Source organism: Ostrea edulis, chromosome 7, assembly GCF_947568905.1.
Source record: "Ostrea edulis chromosome 7, xbOstEdul1.1, whole genome shotgun sequence".
Lineage (NCBI taxonomy): Eukaryota > Metazoa > Mollusca > Bivalvia > Ostreida > Ostreidae > Ostrea > Ostrea edulis.
In genome coordinates, this window is record NC_079170.1 from 69,439,004 (window position 1) to 69,462,806 (window position 23,803).

At 36.3% G+C, this 23,803-nt stretch overlaps 1 protein-coding gene across 2 annotated transcripts; it reads left to right on the top strand.

Annotated features, from left to right (window-relative positions):
* Nucleotides 1–22,803, top strand: LOC125654978 (carnitine O-palmitoyltransferase 2, mitochondrial). 2 transcript variants are annotated; one of them, XM_048885083.2, is made up of 15 exons: nt 1–132; nt 225–265; nt 3,577–3,779; nt 5,349–5,408; nt 6,054–6,157; nt 7,674–7,807; nt 8,825–8,929; nt 10,866–10,963; nt 11,803–11,949; nt 16,041–16,161; nt 18,216–18,406; nt 19,094–19,263; nt 20,330–20,558; nt 20,942–21,133; nt 22,024–22,803. In XM_048885083.2, exons 1-15 carry the CDS (start codon nt 70–72, stop codon nt 22,170–22,172), a joined length of 2,007 nt encoding a protein of 668 aa, XP_048741040.2. In that variant the 5' UTR covers nt 1–69; the 3' UTR covers nt 22,173–22,803. The 2 variants fall into 2 exon arrangements, with proteins under 2 accessions (XP_048741040.2, XP_048741041.2); XM_048885084.2 differs by lacking the exon at nt 1–132 and adding an exon at nt 801–904 and having other exon boundaries at nt 250–265.
* Nucleotides 22,804–23,803: the final 1,000 nt, after the last annotated feature.

A 23,803-nucleotide genomic window follows, 5' to 3' on the forward strand; every position in this document is an offset into this window, starting at 1 on the left:
GTCGATGTTTAATTCCTTTTTGAGGTGATCATCCTCCACCGGTTAGGCTGTAGGGGAACGTCCTAGAAAATGTTAAAGTTACACAGATTAAAATATTGTTTTCGGAATAAAAACCGCTTGAGAATTTTACAGGTAATCATTCAAACGTAATGCTACAAGTTTGAATATGTTTACACTGATTTCATTTCTCGGTCTAATTGCCCTTTTGTCTATTGTCATTGCAGCCTCTCGCTTCCTCTCTAGATGAAACATTCCAGTGCTACAGGTACAGGGAGATTTTTAAATGCATTTTGTCACCAAGATCAAATACCTTAATCTTATATACATTCACATTACGGTTCAGATCACACTTGGTATTGTCACATATATATTTATCAGTTTATTTAATATGTCTTACGGCGTACCCGTGTTTGAGGGTGAAGCAAAAAGTATTGGTAATATGTTTACAGTAATATGTTTTACGGCGTGACTGTGTTTGAGGGCGAAGCAAAAAAGTTTTGACATTAGTATCTATATCCAAAACAGGACAAAAACAACCCGAAGTTAGCACGCGGACGAGGCTGTATCAAAGCATCCTAATTTTTGGACATTTGATCCACCTCTATATTGAACGCGGGAAATATAATGCAATTGATGTAAACAGTACATTGTGATGTCATATTCAGCGTCGTTATTTAGCAAATTTACAAACAAAGCATTTGAACCACAACAAAAAACATGGCGTTAATCGTGGAGTGATTATATATGATTAAGAAAATAAGATTTACATGCTTTTACGGATTTTATGTGTAACATCTCAGAACGACGTGAACTAGGGTAGACGAGATTCAAAATGGAGGAATACATGTCCACGCGCTAATATTCGAATGGACGCCATTGGTACCAAACTTTTCAAGTTCCATAGGTATGGTTTAATTTTTCATTATTTTCCTATATTTTCCTTTTAAACATGTATATACGTGTTACCTATAGGGAGAGCTCCGCTCTCACGGCTCTCCGGGCCGTGAGAGGGCTTCGCCCTCTATGACCGTTGAGACGACTTACACGACTTGGGGCAATTCATTTAACGTGGGAAAATATAAGGCGGTTGATGTAAACAGTGCATTGTGACGTCATCATTAGCTGCGATTGTTCTTCTTTCAAATCAAGCAATAATCCATGACAAAACGTACGAAGGTATGGGAAAGCTTGTCTGGAATTTAGAAGAGCAAATCACGTGACTCATATGTGTAATCATTGGAGTGAGCTCGTCACTTCGCGACGCAAGCTTCGCTCTCTAATATGTTGTACGGTGTGACCGTTGAGACAAGCGAAGCCCATTAACATCTTGCAACACAACTTATAGACATTTAATTCGCCTCTTCATTTAACGCGGGAAATATATGGCGGTGGATGTAAACAGTTATATTGTGACGTCATATTAGCTGCAATGTTTTTTCTTCTTCTCTCAAACCAAGCAGTTCTGAAGCTATAAGAAAGCTTGTCTGGAATTTAAAAACGTTTATGGTACTTTCTAAACAATCTAATTATTTTAATTACGGGTTTGTCCATATAGTATACCTCAGTGACGGCGACATTTTTCCAGAAGCATTATGGGTAATACTCATCTTTTTTCAGCTGCTGAAGAGCAAATCATGTGACTCATGTGTAATCATTGGAGCGAGCTCGTCGCATCGCTTTGCAACACGAGCTTCGTTCACTAATATGTTGTACGGTGTGACCGTTGAGACGAGCGAACCCCATTAACATCTTGCAACACGACTTAGACATTTTATCCACCTCTTCATTTAACGCGGGGAATATAACACGGTGGATGTAAACAGTTACGAATTGTGACGTCATATTAGCTGCAATGTTTTTCCTTCTTCTCTCAAATCAAGCAAAAACAAAACGTTTGAAGCTATCAGAAAACTTGTCTGGAATTTTAAAAAGTTGATGGTACTTTCTAAACAATCTGATTATTTTAATTACGGGATTGTTAATGAAGTATACCGCAGTGACGGCGACATTTTTCCATAAGCATTATGGGTAATACTCATCATTTTTCAGCTGATGAAGAGCAAATCACGTGACTCATATGTGTAATCATTGGAGCGAGCTCGTCGCTTCGCGACGCAAGCTTTGCTCGCTATTAGTATCTAGATTCATAACTGGACAAAAAATATCCCGAAATATTAGCACCTAACGTGTGAGGACAGAGCTCAATCAAAGTATTCTAACTTTAGACATTTTTGATCCGCCAATTCATTGAATGCGGGAAACTCTATGCAACTAATGTAAACAGTGCATTAATACGCAATTTCTGAGTTGCCCGATAGTTCTTTCCCTTTGTGGAACTCTTACGCACAGTGAGACGCAAAACATACTTTTGTCCGCACGCGGTGGTATACAAATGCTTATCGCTGCCTTAATATATTGCCTAAAGTATGATTATCAGACATCATGCAACCACCCAAATTGCTGGGGCACACAATTTTAGTAAGTTTATGATTATTTGATAATAAACTAGCTCAAACAAAAATCGATAATCACCATCTTTCTTTCATCAAAGTATCGCTCATGCAGAAGAGGAAATAAAAAATAAATTAATATTTAATTTAACGGTCTAATTTAAACAAATGTTATTCTTCATATGGTCAGTTTAATGTATACCAACGGCTGATATAAACAAAATTTACGCTTTCAGGACTTTTATTCTTATTTTCATAGCTAGTCTATAATATGTGTATACATCTTGTACCCACCAAAGCGTTCAACAGAATACTAAACGTACCTCCATCACAGAAGAGCTGATATCTCGGAACTTGCGTATTGTGACGTCATATTTAGCGTCGGTATCCAGGGGTAGGTTTGGGCCACAATAGGGACTAAGGTTTTACATGCAAATATATATGGAAAGTCTTCAGATAAGGGCCAAGGTGACTCAGGTGAGTGATGTGGCCCATGGGCCTCTTGTTTAATCGTATTTATCAGGCTTGATATTTCACCAGAAGTTACATGTGTAGGGGTCGCAATAGGGGTAGTTTAATACACAGGTATTTGAGGCATGGATCACGGAACAAGCCCCCCCCCCCCCCCCCCCACCACCACCACCACCTTATTTTTTCTGATCTTTATTTAACTCATGATTTGTAATTATACATTAAAGATCATCCAAAAATGTAATTTTTCATCTCTGAACATTGTTTTAGTAAAAATCACATTTTCAGCGATTGTAAGAAGAAATATAATCACTGATAATGAGATTTTTACTTATATAAAAGAGATAGAAACTACCATTTTTGTTTACAAAACTTCACTGATGTTAACCATTGGTTTGTGGATAATAATCTTTACTGTATAATTACGTGTTTACAAAACTTCACTGATGTTAACCATTGGTTTGTGGATGGGGAGAGGAAGGGGTCCTTAAAGATTTTATACAATTGCATATTGATTATTATAACCATGTCTGAAATATAATAGTGTTTCGTCTGAACATTACAGATTTATTTTACACCTCTTACATGAACTCTTTATTACGTAAATCAGTTGCATACTAATGTAGAAGTAATATTAATTCATAAATTTTGACAGTTCTTCTGCAGCTGACAAAGATTTTCTACATAGAAGCATTCTCGCCACAGATCATTTTCAGGCCAGTCTCCCCAGACTTCCGATTCCGGAATTGGAGGATACATTAAAGAAATACCTGGAATGTCAGCAACAGATACTGACGGATGATGAATATGATCAAACAGTCGACATTGTGAACAAATTCAAGGTCACGGAGGGTCTTGGTGAGGTCATTTACTTGTATGAGAAACAGATATTCCTATCTATGAATTCAAAGTAATTATTTTTTATTGTTATGTAAGTTTTCAAATGTAGAAGTAAGATTCTAATATATATTTTATATTATATATATATATATATATATATATATATATATATATATATGTAGTAATGATACATTTATCATGTATATGTAGAAGTGATATATATTTATTTTATATATATATATGTATATATATAATCCAAAATATATGTACCATCTAATGAACCATAACCATAATGAACTCACACATATATATAAATGTAGTTATGTACATTTTAGATATTTATATAAATTACGTTTTTCTGGTAAACATAATGATTCAGAAATACATGTATAAGTGTATAAGGGCTATTCCAGAAATAAATACATGGGGGGGTCGGGAGGCACCTTTTGTATATACCAAGCACCCATAAAAAAAAATTAAAAATTACCCCATGACCCATCAAATTAATAAACTCATTTTACAATGACCCATCTAATAAAAAAAAAACAACTAACCAGACCCACCACAAAAATATTTTTAAAAATGAAAACGGTACAAATCTCACGAGGTTTTCGGGACAAACATTCTAGTCAATGACGCGGTAATGCCTGTTCGACATTGTATCACAGTAGTTCTGAAGAAACGATGTCACATCAACAATCAAACACATCTATGGCGGGAATGTTGGAAAGATTGGGAGTCCAAACGATGCTATTATCATGAAATGGGTATGGATATGTTTTTCCACGAATCGTTCGTCTTCTAATGGAGCCCGCGCCCGGAGGCCTCTATATCACCATCAAACCGATTGATAAATATAACGCATCGGTACCCTCGTATAAATCAACTAAGGTTTGCCTATTTTTATTAGAAAACGGAATACCTATTGGTTTAAAAATATTCCCAAAATCGATGCACTGTAAACTGTAATAATCTACAGAAGTTCGCCGCCATCACGTCCAAAGGGACCCTATTAAACGCGCCTCTAATTTGAAGAGTGCCGTAATGGAAAGTTATGCGCTGCAAAGAGCGACAACTCGAATAGTTCTATGTTACTTTCGATTTCGAAAGCAGCATTTTCAATTTTCCCTCCGACGTTTTGTAACCAACACGACAAGAGCGACAATAAAAATATTCTGAAAACTCAACACCCACTTGGCACAAAATAAAACAATAGAAACTACCCACTACCCATAATAAATATTTTATTAACAATCCCACCACGGACCAATTAAAATATGAAAAAATACGACCACCCACAAAAAAAACAACATTTGCCGCCCGACCCCCCCCCCCCCCCCCCATTTGATCATTTCTGGAACAGCCCTAAGTGATTTGCAATTTACAGTATTTGGTGTGAAGGATTTCAATAATGTGAGAATTTTTCATCTAGCAATATTTTTTCTCTTATATTTAAGCAACATCAATTCTTTATTTGTCATCTACAATGAGTTGCCTGTCGCAGGTTTATCTTTACTTCATGTGCAATCTCTTACAAAAATTTACCAGAGAGGATTTCTATAATTCACTGGTCTGTATTTTTTGTAGATCTTCAGAAGAGATTGATAGCTAAAGATAAACAAAATAAAGACACAAGTTATGTCACAAGTAAGTGTATAGAGAGAAACCCAAGAGAAGATGTGATTATTAATACAAAAAACTTAACTGCAATACAATATAACTGTATTACAATATAACTGTGATTATTGATATCATACCAAAAACTAATACAATATATATCAAAGAATCATGTACATGGTAGCAGGTCACTTTAATTTTAAAAATAATTTTTTTTTAATGCAATTTTAAAAATTAGAATTGTAAAATGATTTGAAAATAAATGGATTTTTGATATGTGAAGATTGAGAAATCATTTGAATAAGGTGGCTAGGTTTTGTGGTTTGCTATTATGTTAATATTATATCAGGTTTTCTGTGCAGTGGACATGGAGTAACTATCGATTCCATGAAATTTAATTCAACATTGGATATAAATGCAAAAGTGCCTATCTGAAAAAAAATTCATTAGTTGATCGACCAGTTCTGAAGTTACATTGTACATGACATGGTGATTTATATATAACTGCAATAAAAACTTACCAGGTGATAGTTCTGTAGCTACATGAAATGCTGATTTCACTTTATGTAAATTGACCAGATGAAGGGTGAAATCCATGCTAGTTTCAGGATTAATTACATACTACTGTATATCTACAGTCTTAATACATGTACTGTTTATCTTACTGTACCTCAGAACCCTGGTTTGACATGTACCTGAAGTCCAGACTGCCGATTGTCCTGAACTACAATCCGTTTATTTCCTTCCAAGATGACCCGCGTCCAGAGTACCAAAACCAGGTTTGTACGGAACAAGTTTTGAAATGCTGTAGATTCTGAATTCGATGTGAGAAATCCTCTCCTAAAGTTTTTATTTTATCTATTTATTACTCATTTGCCTAGATATGAATGCATAACTTTTATTAGTGCTTGCCATTTTTATGCCCCCGAGATTGAAAATCAGGTGGGGGGGAGGGGGAGATATTGTTTTTATCCTGTCTGTCATTGTGTAATTATTCTGTCATTCTCTCTGAAACTTTAAACTTGCTAATAAATTTTGAACAGTAAGTGCTAGAGCTTTAATATTTCACATGAGTATTCCTTGTGACAAGACATTTCCGTGGGTACCAACATTTTTGACCCTGTGACCTTGGAGTTTGACCTACTTTTTTGAAAACTTTGCCCTTGCTAATAAATTTTGAATAGTTAGTGCTAGAGCTTTGATATTTCACATGAGTATTTCTTGTGACAAGACCTTTCTGTGGGTACTAAACCTTTTGACCTTGGCATTTGACCTACTTTTTAGAAATTTGACATTGGTCATTGCTACTAAATGGTAAATATTAGTCTAAGAGCTTTCATATTGCGCATGAGCATTTCTTGTGACAAGATCTTTCTACTGGTACCAAGGTATTTGTCCTTGTGACCTTGGCCATCTTTGGAATTGGCCATTATTGGGGGCATCTGTGTTTCACAAACACATCTTGTTTATTCTTGTGAATATGTGATCAGCTATAGTTGTGCTGAATTAAGTACAGGTGTACTGGTATAGTATATGGATGTACAGTTACACAACCTTGCTATAGTTGTGCTGAATAAGTACAGGTGTACTGGTATAGTATATGGATGTACAGTTACACAACCTTGTAAGGACTCATCACCTGGTCATGATGACATGCGATCCAAATTGTGGAATAAATTTCAAATTCATGTTTAGATCTGTGAATTTATTATTTGCCAAGATCAACTATAAGTTTTTTCTTAAAATTACATTTACAGTGTTTTAGGGATTTCACTTTAGCATCATCAGAGAGATTCATTCCTATACAACTAGAGAATGAAATCGTCCGTTACTAATCGCGTCACAACTAGAGAATGAAATCATCCGTTACTAATCGCGTCACAACTAGAGAATGAAATTATCCGTTACTAATCGCGTCACAACTAGAGAATGAAATCATCCGTTACTAATCGCGTCACAACTAGAGAATGAAATCGTCCGTTACTAATCGCGTCTATTAAAACAAATTGGTTTATAAATGTATTATTTCTACTTCTGTATGCCATGATCGTGCATTTTTTAGAACATTATTACCACTTTGAACAAGCCCTGCATCAAACAGATATAAAAAAAACACTTATGATAAAACGTTTAGCTGATTATAACTTATAAGTAGGAGTAAACATAAATTTAAGATAAGGCTAAAATACATTATAATGAAAAAATGAAATTTCTGTTTTCCAAAATCTTCTTGTTTTTGTGAAAATGCGTGACAGGAACTGGAATAACCTTGTCCTTGAACTCTGACCTTTTCAGCTCCTTCGTTCCACAAACATGATTGTGTCGTCACTAAAGTTCATGAAGACCATGAGAGCCAATATCCTGGAGCCAGACATTTATCACCTGAACCCAGCTAAATCAGACAACATGAGATTCAGGAAAATCATGAGGTATAACCGATATCCCAATTCATGATGGGAAAAAGAAAGCAAACTTAAATGAAAAGTTTAAATGATATCTGCTTACACACTTGTAGAACATTTGTCTGTGTTTAATGATATCTGCTTACACACGTTTTTCAAATTTGTCTGTGTTAAATGAAATTAATACCTTTGAGGCCAGGGATTGTTCACTTTTTGGATTTTATGCCCCTTTCAAAGAATAGGGGCGGGGCATCTTACTTTGCACTTACTGGTTGGTTGGTATGCTGATCGGTAGACCACGTTGTCCACTGAATATCTTGAGAACCATTCACTTGATCATAATGATATATTATATGCGGGTTGGATATGCGTAGAAGAGGACCTCTATCGATTTTGAGGTCAAGGTTAAAGGTTAAGGGTCAATCCACTCTAAACATAGGAAGATATTGTCTGCCCATTATCTCGAGAATTTTGCTTGACTGACATCAAACTTGGAACACTGGAACATTGTAAGGAGTACATGACTTCTATTGATTTTGAGGTCACATGATTAAAGGTCAAGGGTCAAACTGGACATAGGAATAATCCCTGCCCAATGACCTTTCATTTTGCATGAAGTAAAAATTGTGCGCCCAGCTGTAAGTTGTGGGGAAATTAAGATATCAGAACTTCAAAGGGTTACTACGGAGAAAACAATTGAACGTGACTGTAAATATAAAGAATTAATGTCAGGTTGTAAGAATATTGTCAATAACTGGAAATTACTGGAAAAATTTATGACTGATATATCTGGTATAAGGATAAATCTGTTTTAATTTCTTTAATGAAACCTTCATTTTAACAAACTGAATCAGAGGTCAGATGTAAAGATTAATTTCAATGACTTTCAGTTACTGTGACCCTTGGTAGGATTCCATTGCATGTAGATTCTAAAAAGTATTTTGTTATGTCAAATTCCTTTTTTGTTACTGACTTCCAATTGACATGAACATATTTGTACTTTGAATATTTGTCTGATGATGTCCGACTTCTGTTTGTGAACAGGATGATTCCGTCCCCTGTTGCCTTCTACGGAGCCTATATGTACAAAGCCTTCCCGTTAGACATGAGCCAGTATAAAAACCTGTTCAACTCCACCAGAATCCCAAGGTAAGTCGTATCACATGAGCCAGTATAAAAACCTGTTTAATTCCACCAGAATCCCAAGGTAAGTCGTATCACATGAGCCAGTATAAAAACCTGTTTAATTCCACCAGAATCCCAAGGTAAGTCATATCACATGAGCCAGTATAAAAACCTGTTCAACTCCACCAGAATCCCAAGGTAAGTCGTATCACATGAGCCAGTATAAAAACCTGTTTAATTCCACCAGAATCCCAAAGTAAGTCGTATCACATGAGCCAGTATAAAAACCTGTTTAATTCCATCAGAATCCCAAGGTAAGTCGTATCACATGAGCCAGTATAAAAACCTGTTTAATTCCACCAGAATCCCAAGGTAAGCCATATCACATGAGCCAGTATAAAAACCTGTTTAATTCCACCAGAATCCCAAGGTAAGTCGTATCACATGAGCCAGTATAAAAACCTGTTTAATTCCACCAGAATCCCAAGGTAAGTCGTATCACATGAGCCAGTATAAAAACCTGTTTAATTCCACCAGAATCCCAAGGTAAGTCGTATCACATGAGCCAGTATAAAAACCTGTTCAACTCCACCAGAATCCCAAGGTAAGTCGTATCACATGAGCCAGTATAAAAACCTGTTTAATTCCACCAGAATCCCAAGGTAAGTCGTATCACATGAGCCAGTATAAAAACCTGTTTAATTCCACCAGAATCCCAAGGTAAGTCATATCACATGAGCCAGTATAAAAACCTGTTCAATTCCACCAGAATCCCAAGGTAAGCCATATCACATGAGCCAGTATAAAAACCTGTTTAATTCCACCAGAATCCCAAGGTAAGTTGTATCACATGAGCCAGTATAAAAACCTGTTTAATTCCACCAGAATCCCAAGGTAAGTCGTATCACATGAGCCAGTATAAAAACCTGTTTAATTCCACCAGAATCCCAAAGTAAGTCGTATCACATGAGCCAGTATAAAAACCTGTTTAATTCCACCAGAATCCCAAGGTAAGTCATATCACATGAACCAGTATAAAAACCTGTTTAATTCCACCAGAATCCCAAGTTAAGTCGTATCACATGAGCCAGTATAAAAACCTGTTTAATTCCACCAGAATCCCAAGGTAAGTCGTATCACATGAGCCAGTATAAAAACCTGTTTAATTCCACCAGAATCCCAAGGTAAACCGTATCACATGAGCCAGTATAAAAACCTGTTTAATTCCACCAGAATCCCAAGGTAAGTCGTATCACATGAGCCAGTATAAAAACCTGTTTAATTCCACCAGAATCCCAAGGTAAGTCGTATCACATGAGCCAGTATAAAAACCTATTTAATTCCACCAGAATCCAAAGGTAAACCGTATCACATGAACCAGTATAAAAACCTGTTTAATTCCACCAGAATCCCAAGGTAAACTGTATCACATGAACCAGTATAAAAACCTGTTTAATTCCACCAGAATCCCAAGGTAAGCCATATCACATGAACCAGTATAAAAAACTGTTTAATTCCACCAGAATCCCAAGGTAAACCGTGTCACATAAGCCAGTATAAATACCTGTTTAATTCCACCAGAATCCCAAGGTAAGCCATATCACATGAGCCTGGAGGGTTTTAAATGACAGATTTATAATTCATGTAACCATAGCAACATTGAAGGAATTAAAAAAAATTACTGAAACAATGCGTACATTTTGTCATATTTATGTTCAAGGGAAAATCAAAGGACTGTTGACACTCGATTCTGATACTTTACTTGCAGTGTTCACGATGAACAATAAATGCTTTTAAGTTATTTATACAGTTGAAATAAATTTTAATTCAGTCATTTCACTCATTTGTCTTCAGTCTGATTTCAGTAATGATTTGTGAGGAAGAAAAATGATTGCAATCTTAAAACCCTGTATGGTATTTGATTTTATGCACATTTTGAATAAATTATTTTGATTGACAGGCCTGGAAAAGATGAATTAGTGGTGAACAAAGAAGCGAGACATTTATTGGTGATGAGGAACGGAAACTTTTATGTTTTTGATGTTCTGGATGCCAGCGGTGAGTGTTTAACTTTATTGTACCTGTTCTAACAGGTTCACGATGAATGATTTATTTACAGGTTCATGATGTATTTATAGGTTCATGATGAATGATTTATTTACAGGTTCATGATGTATTTATAGGTTCATGATGAATGATTTATTTACAGGTTCATGATGAATGATGTGTTTATGGGTTCATGATGAATGATGTATTTACAGGTTCATGATGAATGATGTATTTACAGGTTCATGATGAATGATGTATTTACGGGTTTGTGATGTATTTATAGGTTCATGATGAGTGATGTATTTACAGGTTCATGATGAATGATGTATTTACAGGTTCATGATGAATGATGTATTTACAGGTTCACGATGAATGGTGTATTTACAGGTTCATGATGTATTTACAGGTTCATAATGAATGGTGTATTTACAGGTTCATGATTTATTTACAGGTTCATGATGAATGATGTTTTTATGGGTTCATGATGAATGATGTATTTACAGGTTCATGATTTATTTACAGGTTCATGATGAATGGTGTATTTACAGGTTCATGATGAATGATTTATTTACAGGTTCATGATGAATGATGTGTTTATGGGTTCATGATGAATGATGTATTTACAGGTTCATGATTTATTTACAGGTTCATGATGAATGATTTATTTACAGGTTCATGATTTATTTATGGGTTCATGATGAGTGATGTATTTACAGGTTCATGATGAGTGATGTATTTATGATATCATAGCTAATTAAGCATTTACAGATTTATTATGGATGATGTATTTACATGTTCATAAAAATGATAGTAGACATTGTGAGAAGAACTTGAACTTTGTATTTTAGGAAACATACTGGAACCAGGAGTCATAATGGCCAGTCTCCATCAGATCATGCAAGATCAGAGTCCGCCAAACTCGGAACCTGTAGCTGTATTTACAGCAGAAGACAGAGATGTCTGGGCCTCATACAGAGAAAAACTTATCAGTCTAGGTGAGGGGCGGGGATAGAAAGTCATCAGTCTAGGTGAGGGGTGGGGATATAAACTCATCAGTCTAGGTGAGTGGCGGGGATAGAAAGTCATCACCCTAGGTAGGGGCGGAGTTATGCAGAGATCGAAAGTCATCAGTCTAGGTGAGGGGCGGGGATAGAAAGTCATCAGTCTAGGTAGGGGCGGAGTAATGCAGAGATAGAAAGTCATCAGTCTAGGTAGGGGCGGAGTAATGCAGAGATAGAAAGTCATCAGTCTAGGTGAGGGGCGGAGGTAGAAAATCATCAGTCTAGGTGAGGGGCGGAGATAGAAAGTCATCAGTCTAGGTGAGGGGCGGAGATAGAAAGTCATCAGTTTAGGTGAGAGGAGCGGATAGAAACTCATCAGTCTAGGTAGGGGCGGAGTTATGCAGAGATAGAAATCAGTGAGTTTTCTACATTTTTTACAAAGGTCCTGTGGCTTTCGAATTGGGAAAAATTATCGACATTTCATTCAAATTGGGAGAAATCAATTTTATCGTAAATAAGTTTCAAAATCATATCAAACATTATATTATCTTTATTTTACACATCTAATTTTCTTTAACCTTCTAAAATTTTCAACTATTCTATCCAAATCATCATTCTCATAACTCTTTGTTAAGTCTTATGTATATACTGTAATTCACATCGAATGTTTATTTTTTTTTCAAATACGTTTTCCTTGCATAATTTTATTATTGGGAAAAATGCAAGCTAAATTGGGGGGAAAATGACCATTTTTAGGAGGGTAAAGGGCCGAAATTCGGACCCAAAATCAGTCTTCTTGAAAACATTTAAAACTTGCTGGCCAGTCGGACCAGTGAACTGTCTGAATTTACTGGCCCATAGTGAAATTTACTGGCCCCCTAAATTTTCATATGTTTATCACATACATTATGGAATGCATTGTAAAATTGTACAATTAATTTACTGAAACTATAGTTATTACTCGTATTCATATCCACCCTAAGACATCCTTTCTGCCGATTCCAGAAAAACATTGCCGTACACGGTATTTTCTCTCTCTTCACCTGCAAACAACAAGACTACAACTTCACGTATTTTTCACAAACATGAAAACAGCCTGAGTGCACCTTAGGAAGTAGTCCGAAATATCTGACGTTTTCCTGGCTTTTTATGATTTTGATGTTTACCGTGCCAGAAAAATGTCAGAACTGGCGCCATTACAGAAACTGGAAATTCGCCGCCTCCAATTGGCGGCGGCATTCTCGGGCCGATTTTAAATACTTTGGAGTCGAATTCAATGTTAAACTCATAATCAATCAATAAAACGATGCTTCTTGTACTTACTAATATCGGTTTTATGGGTTCTGTCAACGCAAAAAAGTCTTTTGAAAACATTTTAACAAATTTTCAAGCTTTGTTTTGAGTCATGTGACTCGTTCGCTCAAAGGACAGGGAAAATTCCGTTGACTACAATTGTGTGCTTTTGCTATAGAATTTTGGATTGATATTTTCTTTTAATCAATATTAGTAAGTAGAAGAAGTATCGTTTTATTAATTAATTATGAGTTTAACATTGAATTCGACTCCAAAGTATTTAAAATCGGCCCGAGAATGCCGCCTCCAGTTGGAGGTGGCAAATTTCCTATTTACGTAATGGCGCCGGTTCTGACGTTTTTCTGGCACAGTAAATATCAAAATCATAAAAAAGCCAGGAAAACGTCAGATATTTCGGACTACTTAGGAAGTAGCCTTCTCTACCAACATCAAAGTAGCCTTCCCTACTAACATCAAATGTAAACGATTGATTAATTCTATAAACTGTAGAAATTGCATAAAATCAGAGATTATAACTGTACTTGACGAAGTTCATTTTAATTGGACAATGCAATAAAGCAGCAATTACCGGTGTGCTGTGCGATACAGAACGTGGTCATTTTTGTTGTTTCAACAAGTTGTTCGTTTAATATTCACATGATCAACGTACAAGTTATCTTGACAATGACAAGTATATTTATCGTTCTTCACGAAATAAACAAACCACGATGTCCAAACATTTACTTTATGTGCTATTTTTTTCAATTTATTTTGATTTTGATAGTAAATTTAAGCAAATAAGACGTTTAGAATATCTAAATCCAACATATTTAATGTGACTTACAAAAAGTCTACAAACCCATCGGACTTCCTGATCTTTAATTTTCACTGACCCAACTGTAAAATTCACTGGCCTCGGTCTTTGGACCACTGAGTTTTTGTGAAGACTGCAAAATGGGCCTTAAAAAAATCACAGAAAGTCATCAGTTTAGGTGAGGGGTGGAAATAGAGACTCATCAGTCTAGGTGAGGGGCAGGGATAGAAACTCATCAGTCAAGGTAGGGGCGGAGTTATGGGGAGTTAGAAACTCATCAGTCTAGGTGTGAGAGACGGAGATAAAAACTCATCAGTCTAGATGAGGGGCAGAGATAGAAACTCATCAGTCTAGGTGAGGGGTGGAGTTATGAGGAGGTCGAAACTCATCAGTCTAGGTGATGGGCGGAAATAAAAACTTGTCAGTCTAGGTGAGGGGTGGAGTTATGGGGAGTTAGAAACTCATCAGTCTAGGTAAGGGGCGGAGATAGAAACTCATCAGTCTAGTTGAGAGGTGGGGATAGAAAATCATCAGTCTAGGTAGGGGCGGAGTTATAGGGAGTTAGAAACTCATCAGTCTAGGTGAAGGGCGGAGATAGAAACTCATCAGTCTAGTTGAGGGGTGAAGTTATGAGGAGGTCGAAACTCATCAGTCTAGGTGATGGGCGGAAATAAAAACTTGTCAGTCTAGGTGAGGGGCGGAGATAGAAACTTTGCAGTCTAGGTGAAGGGCGGAGTTATGTGGAGATAGAAACAAATCAGTCTGGGTGAGGGGCGGAGTAGTTCACTAATCTAGGTGAGTGTGGAGTAGTTCACTAATCTAGGTGAGTGGAGTAATTCACTAATCTAGGTGTGGGGCGGAGTAGTTCACTAATCTAGGTGAGTGTGGAGTAGTTCACTAATCTAGGTGAGGGGCGGAGTAGTTCACTAATCTAGGTGTGGGACAGAGTAGTTCACTAATCTAGGTGTGGGGCAAAGTAGTTCACTAATATAGGTGTGGGGCGGAGTAGTTCACTAATGTAGGTGAGGGCAGGGTAGTTCACTAATCTAGGTGAGTGTGGAGTAGTTCACTAATCTAGGTGAGTGGAGTAATTCACTAATCTAGGTGTGGGGCGGAGTAGTTCACTAATCTAGGTGAGTGTGGAGTAGTTCACTAATCTAGGTGAGGGGCGGAGTAGTTCACTAATCTAGGTGTGGGACAGAGTAGTTCACTAATCTAGGTGTGGGGCAAAGTAGTTCACTAATATAGGTGTGGGGCGGAGTAGTTCACTAATGTAGGTGAGGGCAGGGTAGTTCACTAATCTAGGTGAGGGGCGGAGTAGTTCACTAATCTAGGTGAGTGGAGTAATTCACTAATCTAGGTGTGGGGCGGAGTAGTTCACTAATCTAGGTGAGTGTGGAGTAGTTCACTTATCTAGGTGTGGGGCGGAATAGTTCACTAATCTAGGTGAATGGAGTAGTTCACTAATCTAGGTGAGGGGCGGAATAGTTCACTAATCTAGGTGAGTGGAGTAGTTCACTAATGTAGGTGAGGGCCGGAGTAATTCACTAATGTAGGTGAGGGGCGGAATAGTTCACTAATCTAGGTGAGTGGAGTAGTTCACTAATCTAGATGAGGGGTGGAGTAGTTCACTAATCTAGGTGTGGGGCGGAGTAGTTCACTAATCTAGGTGAGTGTGAAGTAGTTCACTAATCGAGGTGTGGGCGGAGTAGTTCACTAATCTAGGTGAGGGGCGGAATAGTTCACTAATGTAGGTGAGGGGCGGAGTAATTCACTAATCTAAGTGAGGGGTGGAATTGTATGGAATGATCAGATCAATCAAAGTTGTGTGTGCAAGAAGGGTTTATACATTGAGATGAAATTTGAAATGTTTCAATAGGTTTACAATGATTTACAGCATGTGGTCTACAATATACATGGGTTTTTTTTTAATTTGTGCATCATAGTGCTTATATTGGGAAATGCGTGTACATTGTAGGAAATGAGGAAACATTGAAGCTGATAGATTCGTCAGTTTTTGCTCTGTGTCTCGAGGATGATAAACCAACTGATCCTAACGCCATCACCAGAAAGTTTCTCCACGGGGAGGCAGGCCGAATGTGAGTAGATATAAATTTGATAGGAGCTCATAGAGGGAAATAATAGCATTCCTTATAGTAGTATATAATCACATGTTGTATACAGTGTTGGTTTCACTGCACCTTAATTTTCCCTATTTTCATTTCAAATCAATTGTTGATTTGCAATTGTAATACGCCAATAAATGTTATTCAGCTTAGATTTATACAAAATATACTTAAATGTCGTGAATGTAAAAACAGATGAGAACAACGAACCATAAAAATAACCTTAAATTCTAAAGCTGTATTGCTGGGGTATAATATTCTAAAACTGTATTGCTGGGGTATAATATTCTAAAGCTCTATTGCTGGGGTATAATATTCTAAAGCTGTATTGCTGGGGTATAATATTCTAAAGCTGTATTGCAGGGGTATAAAATTCTAAAGCTGTATTGCTGGGGTATAATATTCTTAAGCTGTATTGCTGGGGTATAAAATTCTAAAGCTGTATTGCTGGGGTATAATATTCTTGGTTTGACAAAAAATAACGTATTTATGGGGTCTCGAGTCGCAACATAACCTGGTAATGTTAGACATCACTTTTCTTTAAATCAGATTTTAATTCCAGTCCCACCCCCACTACTACAAAAGCAATGAAAATGAAAGCATGAAAATTGTGATTTTTTTTGTAATTTAATAGCAATGGATATGTTTTATATAATGATTGGATAACGAATTCTGGGAAATTTTAGAAATACCCAGTTTTATTTTTGTCCATTTTGCGAATTAGGCCAAGGCCATGCCAATTTGTAATCTAGTTCGTCGGATTCGCCGCTTCTATTTGTAATAAATCCAAATTATAATATTATAAAAAAATAATATCCGCCTGCGTGTCCAAAAATATCCGTAAAATATTTTCGACTTTATACAACAAGCGCACAAACGACCTTGATGTATGTGGCTGACAAATGACAAGCGCGGGCTCTCGTGAAATAATACGGTGTTTTGAGTTATTCATGATGTCTATCTTAATATGTATGATACTTCGTAACACTGAATTGGAAGTTGTTCCTTATACTGCAATCAAACTGGAATCCTATGGAACTTTTGAAGCGCTATACGATGTCACTATTTAGAAAACATCGACAGCGTAAAATTGATTGATTATATATTAATTGTTTAAAGTCTCTCTTGAGAATATTTCACTCACATGAAGACGTTACCATTGCCGGTGAAGGGCTGCAAAAAATAGACCTATGTTCAGCGCTTATGTCCATTGAGCAGGGAGGGATCTTTATCGTGTCACACCTGCTGTGACGCGGGTCTCAGTTTTTGCTGTCTTATCCGAAGGACCGCCCCATTTAGAACTTCTCCTCTTACAACAAGCAAGGGGTACTGAGGACTATTTTAAACCGGGCCCACAGTGAAGACACATTCACAAAAGGTTTGGTGATTATTGATTAAGTGTGTCCTATTAAAATTCAAGAAAATGCTAAAAGCGATGCAAAGGAGATTGGTCATGTCCCTAGCAATATGCATATATATATGAATCGAAGGTTTGTAGACATGAAACTTAAATAAAATTCTTCAAAAAGACCTTATCAGTTAATGTTGTAAAGTACAGGTATAAAGAAAATAAGTCTTTGAAACTTGAAATACTCCTTATTTATTGTACACAACAAAGTTGAAAAATATTAAGTTAATGTGGTAAACAAATGATATTTGATGATTTAGATCTTTATTTTTAAGCGCTCGCTTTTTAAAATCACATTTAATTCAATTAAAAATATATATATTTCTTGTATTCGCTCGCCTCATAATACTTGTCTCCAAAATTAAAAATAATATTTGTAAAATAATTTTGCCCTCTCGCCTCACTTTTTTGTTTGAAAATCTGAAGAACTGTTTTACAAATTGGTGTGGCCCAATTTAAAATTAAACACTACCCTTCAGTATTAATAAATAGTTAGGGTGTTTTTAAAACAGATAAAATAGTTTTTTTTCAATATATGGGTGAATGCGTTTGGATGAGAATAACAGGCTGTTAAAATTGTCTTGCTCTACAGTACATGCTATTTTATTTATTTCATCAGCTGGTTTGATAAAAGTTTATCCCTGATCATGACTGCTGCCGGTAACACTTGTGTGAATTTTGAACATGCCTGGGGAGATGGTGTGGCTGTTCTTCGATACTTTAATGAAGTATTTGAGGACTCGACAAAGAAGTCTGTGGTGCATCCATCAACCTCTGTACAGACTGATGCAGCCAGTGTCCGGAGGCTGGGTATGTAATTATTAACTGAACCGGAGGCTGGGTATGTAACCATTAACAGTTAACCGGGGGCTGGGTATGTAATTATTAACTGAACCGGGGGCTGGGTATGTAATCATTAACTGAACCAGAGGCTGGGTATGTAATTATTAACTGAACCAGAGGCTGGGTATGTAATTATTAACAGTTAACCGGAGGCTGGGTATGTAATTATTAACAGTTAACCGGAGGCTGGGTATGCAATCATTAACAGTTAACCGGAGGCTGGGTATGTAATTATTGACAGTGAATGGGGAGGCTGGGTATGTAATTATTGACAGTGAACCGGGGGCTGGGTATGTAATTATTGACAGTGAACCAAGGGCTGGGTATGTAATTATTGACAGTGAACCGAGGGCTGGGTATGTAATTATTGACAGTGAACTGGAGGCTGGGTATGTAATTACTGACAGTGAACCGGAGGCTGGGTATGTAATTATTAACAGTGAACCAGAGGCTGGGTATGTAATTATTAACAGTGAAACGGGGGCTGGGTATGTAATTATTGACAGTGAATGGGAGGCTGGCTATGTAATTATTGACAGTAAACGGGAGTCATTAACAGTGAACCAGAGGATGAGTATATTAATTTATATGATTAAAAGAGTAAAATTATCTTAGCATGCCAGGTGTGAAGTTTACCTTTTTTATAATTTACAGAGTTTAAACTGGATCAAGAAATGAAGGAAAACCTACAGCAATCTGTGAAGAAATTCAATTCAACAATACAGAGCCTTGATGTACACCATCTAGAATACTACAAGTACACTAAATCTTACGTCAAGAAAAGCGGGATGAGTCCGGACTCGCTAATGCAACTTGCCATACAGGTAAAAGAAGAATACAAGATTTTGAAGCCATATTCCACAATGATGTGGATTAACACCATACAATTTTCATTGAAGGATCAAATGTTATTCTGCAGGTTGCACAAAACTAAACTCAACTTTAATACTTTGTCTCAGACCATAATTTTGCCTTCATCATTAATTCCCATAACCACACAATTTAACCACATAGATGGAGAGAAACTTGTTTTAATCTATTTGTACTAGGATGCAATAAAGTATGTTCCAATCGAATCAGCTGTTCAAATAAAAACCACTGTGTGAACACGATAGCACAAAGGAATTTTTATGCCCCCCGAGATCGAAGATCGGGGGGCATATTGTTTTTGTCCTGTCTGTCATTCTGTCTGTAATTTAACCTTGCTAATAACTTTTGAACAGTAAGTGATAGAGCTTTGATATTTCACATGAGTATTCCTTGTGACAAGACCTTTCCGTGGGTACCAACATTTTTGACCCTGTGACCTTGACCTTTGAATTTGACCTACTTTTTGAAAACTTTAACCTTGCTAATAACTTTTGAACATTAAGAGATAGAGCTTTGATATTTCACATGAGTATTCCTTGTGACAAGACCTTTCCGTGGGTACCAACATTTTTGACCCTGTGATCTTGACCTTTGAATTTGACCTACTTTTTGAAAACTTTAACCTTGCTAATAACTTTTGAACATTAAGAGATAGAGCTTTGATATTTCACATGAGTATTCCTTGTTACAAGACCTTTCCGTTAGTATTGAACCTTTTGACCTTTACATTTGACCTGCTTTTAATTTTTTTTTACATTGGTCATAACTTCTAAATGGTAAATATTAGAGCTTTCATATTGTACATGAGCATTTCTTTTAGATATTTGCCCTTGTGACCTTGGCCATCTTCGGAATTTGCCATTATCGGGGGCATTTGTGTTTCACAAACACATCTTGTTTTTATTTTAAGAAAATGTAAAAATTAAATTTGCAATGTGTCCAAATGTGTTGATATGAAATGAAGTAGATGATTGAATGAGTAAAGTAAGAATGAATAGATGAGTCTTTTGTGATTAACAGCTAGCCTACTACAGACAGTGCAAGCAGACTGTAGCTACCTACGAGTCCTGTAGCACTGCAGCCTTCAAACACGGCCGAACAGAGACCATCCGTCCTGCCACTACTGAGACGAAGCGAGCATGCACTTTGTTTGTGGATGATCATCCAGCTGTCTCCGCAGAAGAACTAAAAAAAGCCATGATGGCATGCTCCAAAAAGCATGGATCTCTAACGAGGAATGCTGCTATGGGTAATTGTCGGACTCAAAGTGAATTTTGAGGAATATGTTTATTGCTGTAAAGTATTAAATTACTATTTGACAGAATGGATGGTAGCTTATGAAATGATTCAGAATTTTTGATGCATTATAGTGTTGTATACGTATACATATAGATAATGTGAAATAAGAATGAAAAATTCTCACTGGTAATCCAAGGGCATTTACAAATGTATACAGTTTGTTCACAAGATAATATTCTATTTGTGTTTAAATATATATATATATAAAATTTTATTTACATTTTTGTTTGGAATTTTTTTTCTCCTAACATCTGATATAGATGCTTACTTTCCATCGTATTGTTTGTAACAGATTCATGTTTGAATTATGGAAGTTTTTTGTACGACTTCCAGGGAAGGGTTTTGACCGACACTTGTTCGGGTTGAAGATCCTCGCTGAGGAAGAAGATGGAAGACTTCCAGAGATGTTCACAGACCCCAACTACCAGAAGATTAACCACATTATCTTGTCCACTTCCACAGTGTCCAGTCCCGCTATTCTGATTGGGGGGTTTGCACCAGTTACACCCAATGGATATGGAGTTGGTGCGTATAAGTGATAAGTTATTGACTGAGTAAAGGGAAATATTCCCGTCTGAGCTTACAAGCTCCACTTTTGTGCAATGACTGAGGGCGGGCATATTGCTGATATATGTATATTAATTCTTTATTGCAAATTTTTAAAATGTGCTTTTGATTCTAGAAGACCATTTTTATCATTTCCTGATATTCAGTCAATAAGCATTTCATTACATATTTTTCAAATCCTGATTCTAGACGACCATAATTGTTTACATATTTGGAAGCAGACGAAGTATTTTTGTTTCAGTGTATATGTTGACAGATGTGATGTCACAATCATAGAGTTATGTAAACAGATGTGATGTCACAATCATAGAGTTATGTTAACAGATGTGATGTCACAATCAGAGAGATATGAAAGCAGATTTAATGTAACAATTGAGTAAAAGTAGCCTGCAGGCATTCACAATAAAGACTTATTTTACTTATGGCCTAGTAAAAAAAACCAACTACTCTCTATAGAATTTACATAACCCGCTTACGCTGGTTATGGATTTTTTTCTGCAAAGCTAGCTACCTTCATCAACTGATAAAACAAAGAAGAAAGCATTCTATTGTTTAAATAAATTGGTTCTTAAATTAAAGATAAATTGTTCAGAAGTTGGAGCATCTGGAATTTTGGCATCCAAATAAAGGTTTGGCTGTATCTATCTTCTGGAATGTCCCCCTATAAATAAAGAACCTTCGCTGTATTTAATATGTATTAATGTGACATAGTTATTTTTGTTAATGCATGACAAACTCGGGTACGAGTTGTTTTTTTACAGGTTATTCTATAGAAGACAGTAGAATTGGTTTTAATGTGACCAGTTATCCCCCTTCCACTAACGCTCCAGACTTGTTTTTTTTTACAGGTTATTCTATAGAAGACAGTAGAATTGGTTTTAATGTGACCAGTTATCCCCCTTCCACTAATGCTCCAGATTTCATCGAATGCGTCACCAAAGCTTTGGATGATATGTACGAGGTTTTGGAGGGACGACACCCAGCCAAGTCCAAATGATGCCATAGATACCCAGCGTGCTGATACTGGAAACAAAGACATACCAGAAGTTCGATTTTGTTGTTTGTGATAGAATTTTTGTTTTGAAAGGATCATCCTGATCTGTCAAAATAGCATAATTTCTAATAGGCCAAGGCGTGAATCTTTTGGATTTAAATTGAATAACGCATGGAAAAGTTGAGTTGTGAAATTCATCGTATATGAAACGAAATGTTCTGATTTTTTTATTGTATGGTATGTTGCAATGTACATGTTAGTTTATATGAATACTGATTGTATGGATTGTGCTCAATCCTCCCATTTAATGACATCTTTATTTCTATTTCACATCATATGTGTTCCACTGTCCATTCTGATTGTGTGATACTAATTATTAGGAATCTGTTTCGTATTAAAGTGTCCGTTTATTAGTAAATTATTGTGAACATTTTCATACCAGATGTTTTTCATCTGATGAGAATTTTATAGCATATATTGTTGTTTTTCTTCTCTTACTAGTATTTATCACCCTGTACAAATTTCCCCAGAGGACGTACAAGTCTAGGGGGCTGTACCATTGATACAATAAATCTAAACTATACTGTCTGTGATATCAATGTGGGAGTAAATGAAATAAATATTTTCTATTTACTATGTACAGTTTTTCTTAAGGTGTCACTGACAATCAGCGTAACTATGTCATGGGTCTTGTTTTGTTAGGTCATGAAGAGTGGGTCAAAACCTCTAAACGATAGTATACACATATGTACTGGCTATGAGGACAATACCAAGTTTATTGTCCCCCAAGACAGCAACTATTTCCCGAGGCGCAGCTTAGGGAAATATAGTTGCTGTCGAAGGGGGACAATAAACTTGCTATTGTCCGAATAGTCAGTAAATAGGTGTTTTATTATACCGAAGTAGACTTTACTTGTGTCAGACATACCAGAGTGAAGTAAACTAACATTCGGCATTAGCCTAGATGGAATCGATTGAGTGATCAGACTTTGACGTCACAGAAAAGAAAACGCGGGGAAATATAGCATCTGGTAAATAGTTTCCAGACTAAGGTGAGATAGTTCAGAAAGTGTTTCACAGCTAGTGTTATCCAAAAAAATAACATATTTATTCACCTAACATTTATGTAGCAAAAACATTCTGAGGTATAATTATTGTAAACTTTTCAGTCTCCAGTGAAATCTGTAAAGTATTCAGTCTCCAGTAAAATCTGTAAACTATTCAGTCTCCAGTAAAATCTGTAAACTATTCTGTGTCCAGTGAAATCTGTAAACTATTCTGTCTCCAGTGAAATCTGTAAAGTTTTCTGTTTCCAGTGAAATCTGTAAACTATTCTGTCTCCAGTAAGTAAGTAAGTAATTTATTTCCAATTTTGGGCCCAGAGGGCATACAAAGTTCATATACATAAATCATAAAAGAGTGATTATCCAAAAGATAGATGAAAAATAAAATTTACAAGTTCATGATAAATCAACTTTTCTTAGTAATGAACAGCTATATATATAATTGGCAAATTTTTCAATAATACTGTCACATTCGTTGCTCATAAGCCAGATAAATTTTTGTCTATTACACAGGTTTATAAAATTCTTGAACAAAATGTTCATGGACTCTATGAATGGTTTTCTTAAGTG

What these genes read in the sequence shown, in the direction of transcription:
- LOC125654978 (XM_048885083.2), top strand. Translation starts at nt 70, where the DNA reads ATGTTAAAGTTACACAGATTAAAATATTGTTTTCGGAATAAAAACCGC. An exon ending in GAAACATTCCAGTGCTACAG is followed by an intron (nt 266 to 3,576) that starts GTACAGGGAGAT and finishes AAATTTTGACAG; the next exon opens with TTCTTCTGCAGCTGACAAAG. An exon ending in TGATGTTCTGGATGCCAGCG is followed by an intron (nt 10,964 to 11,802) that starts GTGAGTGTTTAA and finishes TTTGTATTTTAG; the next exon opens with GAAACATACTGGAACCAGGA.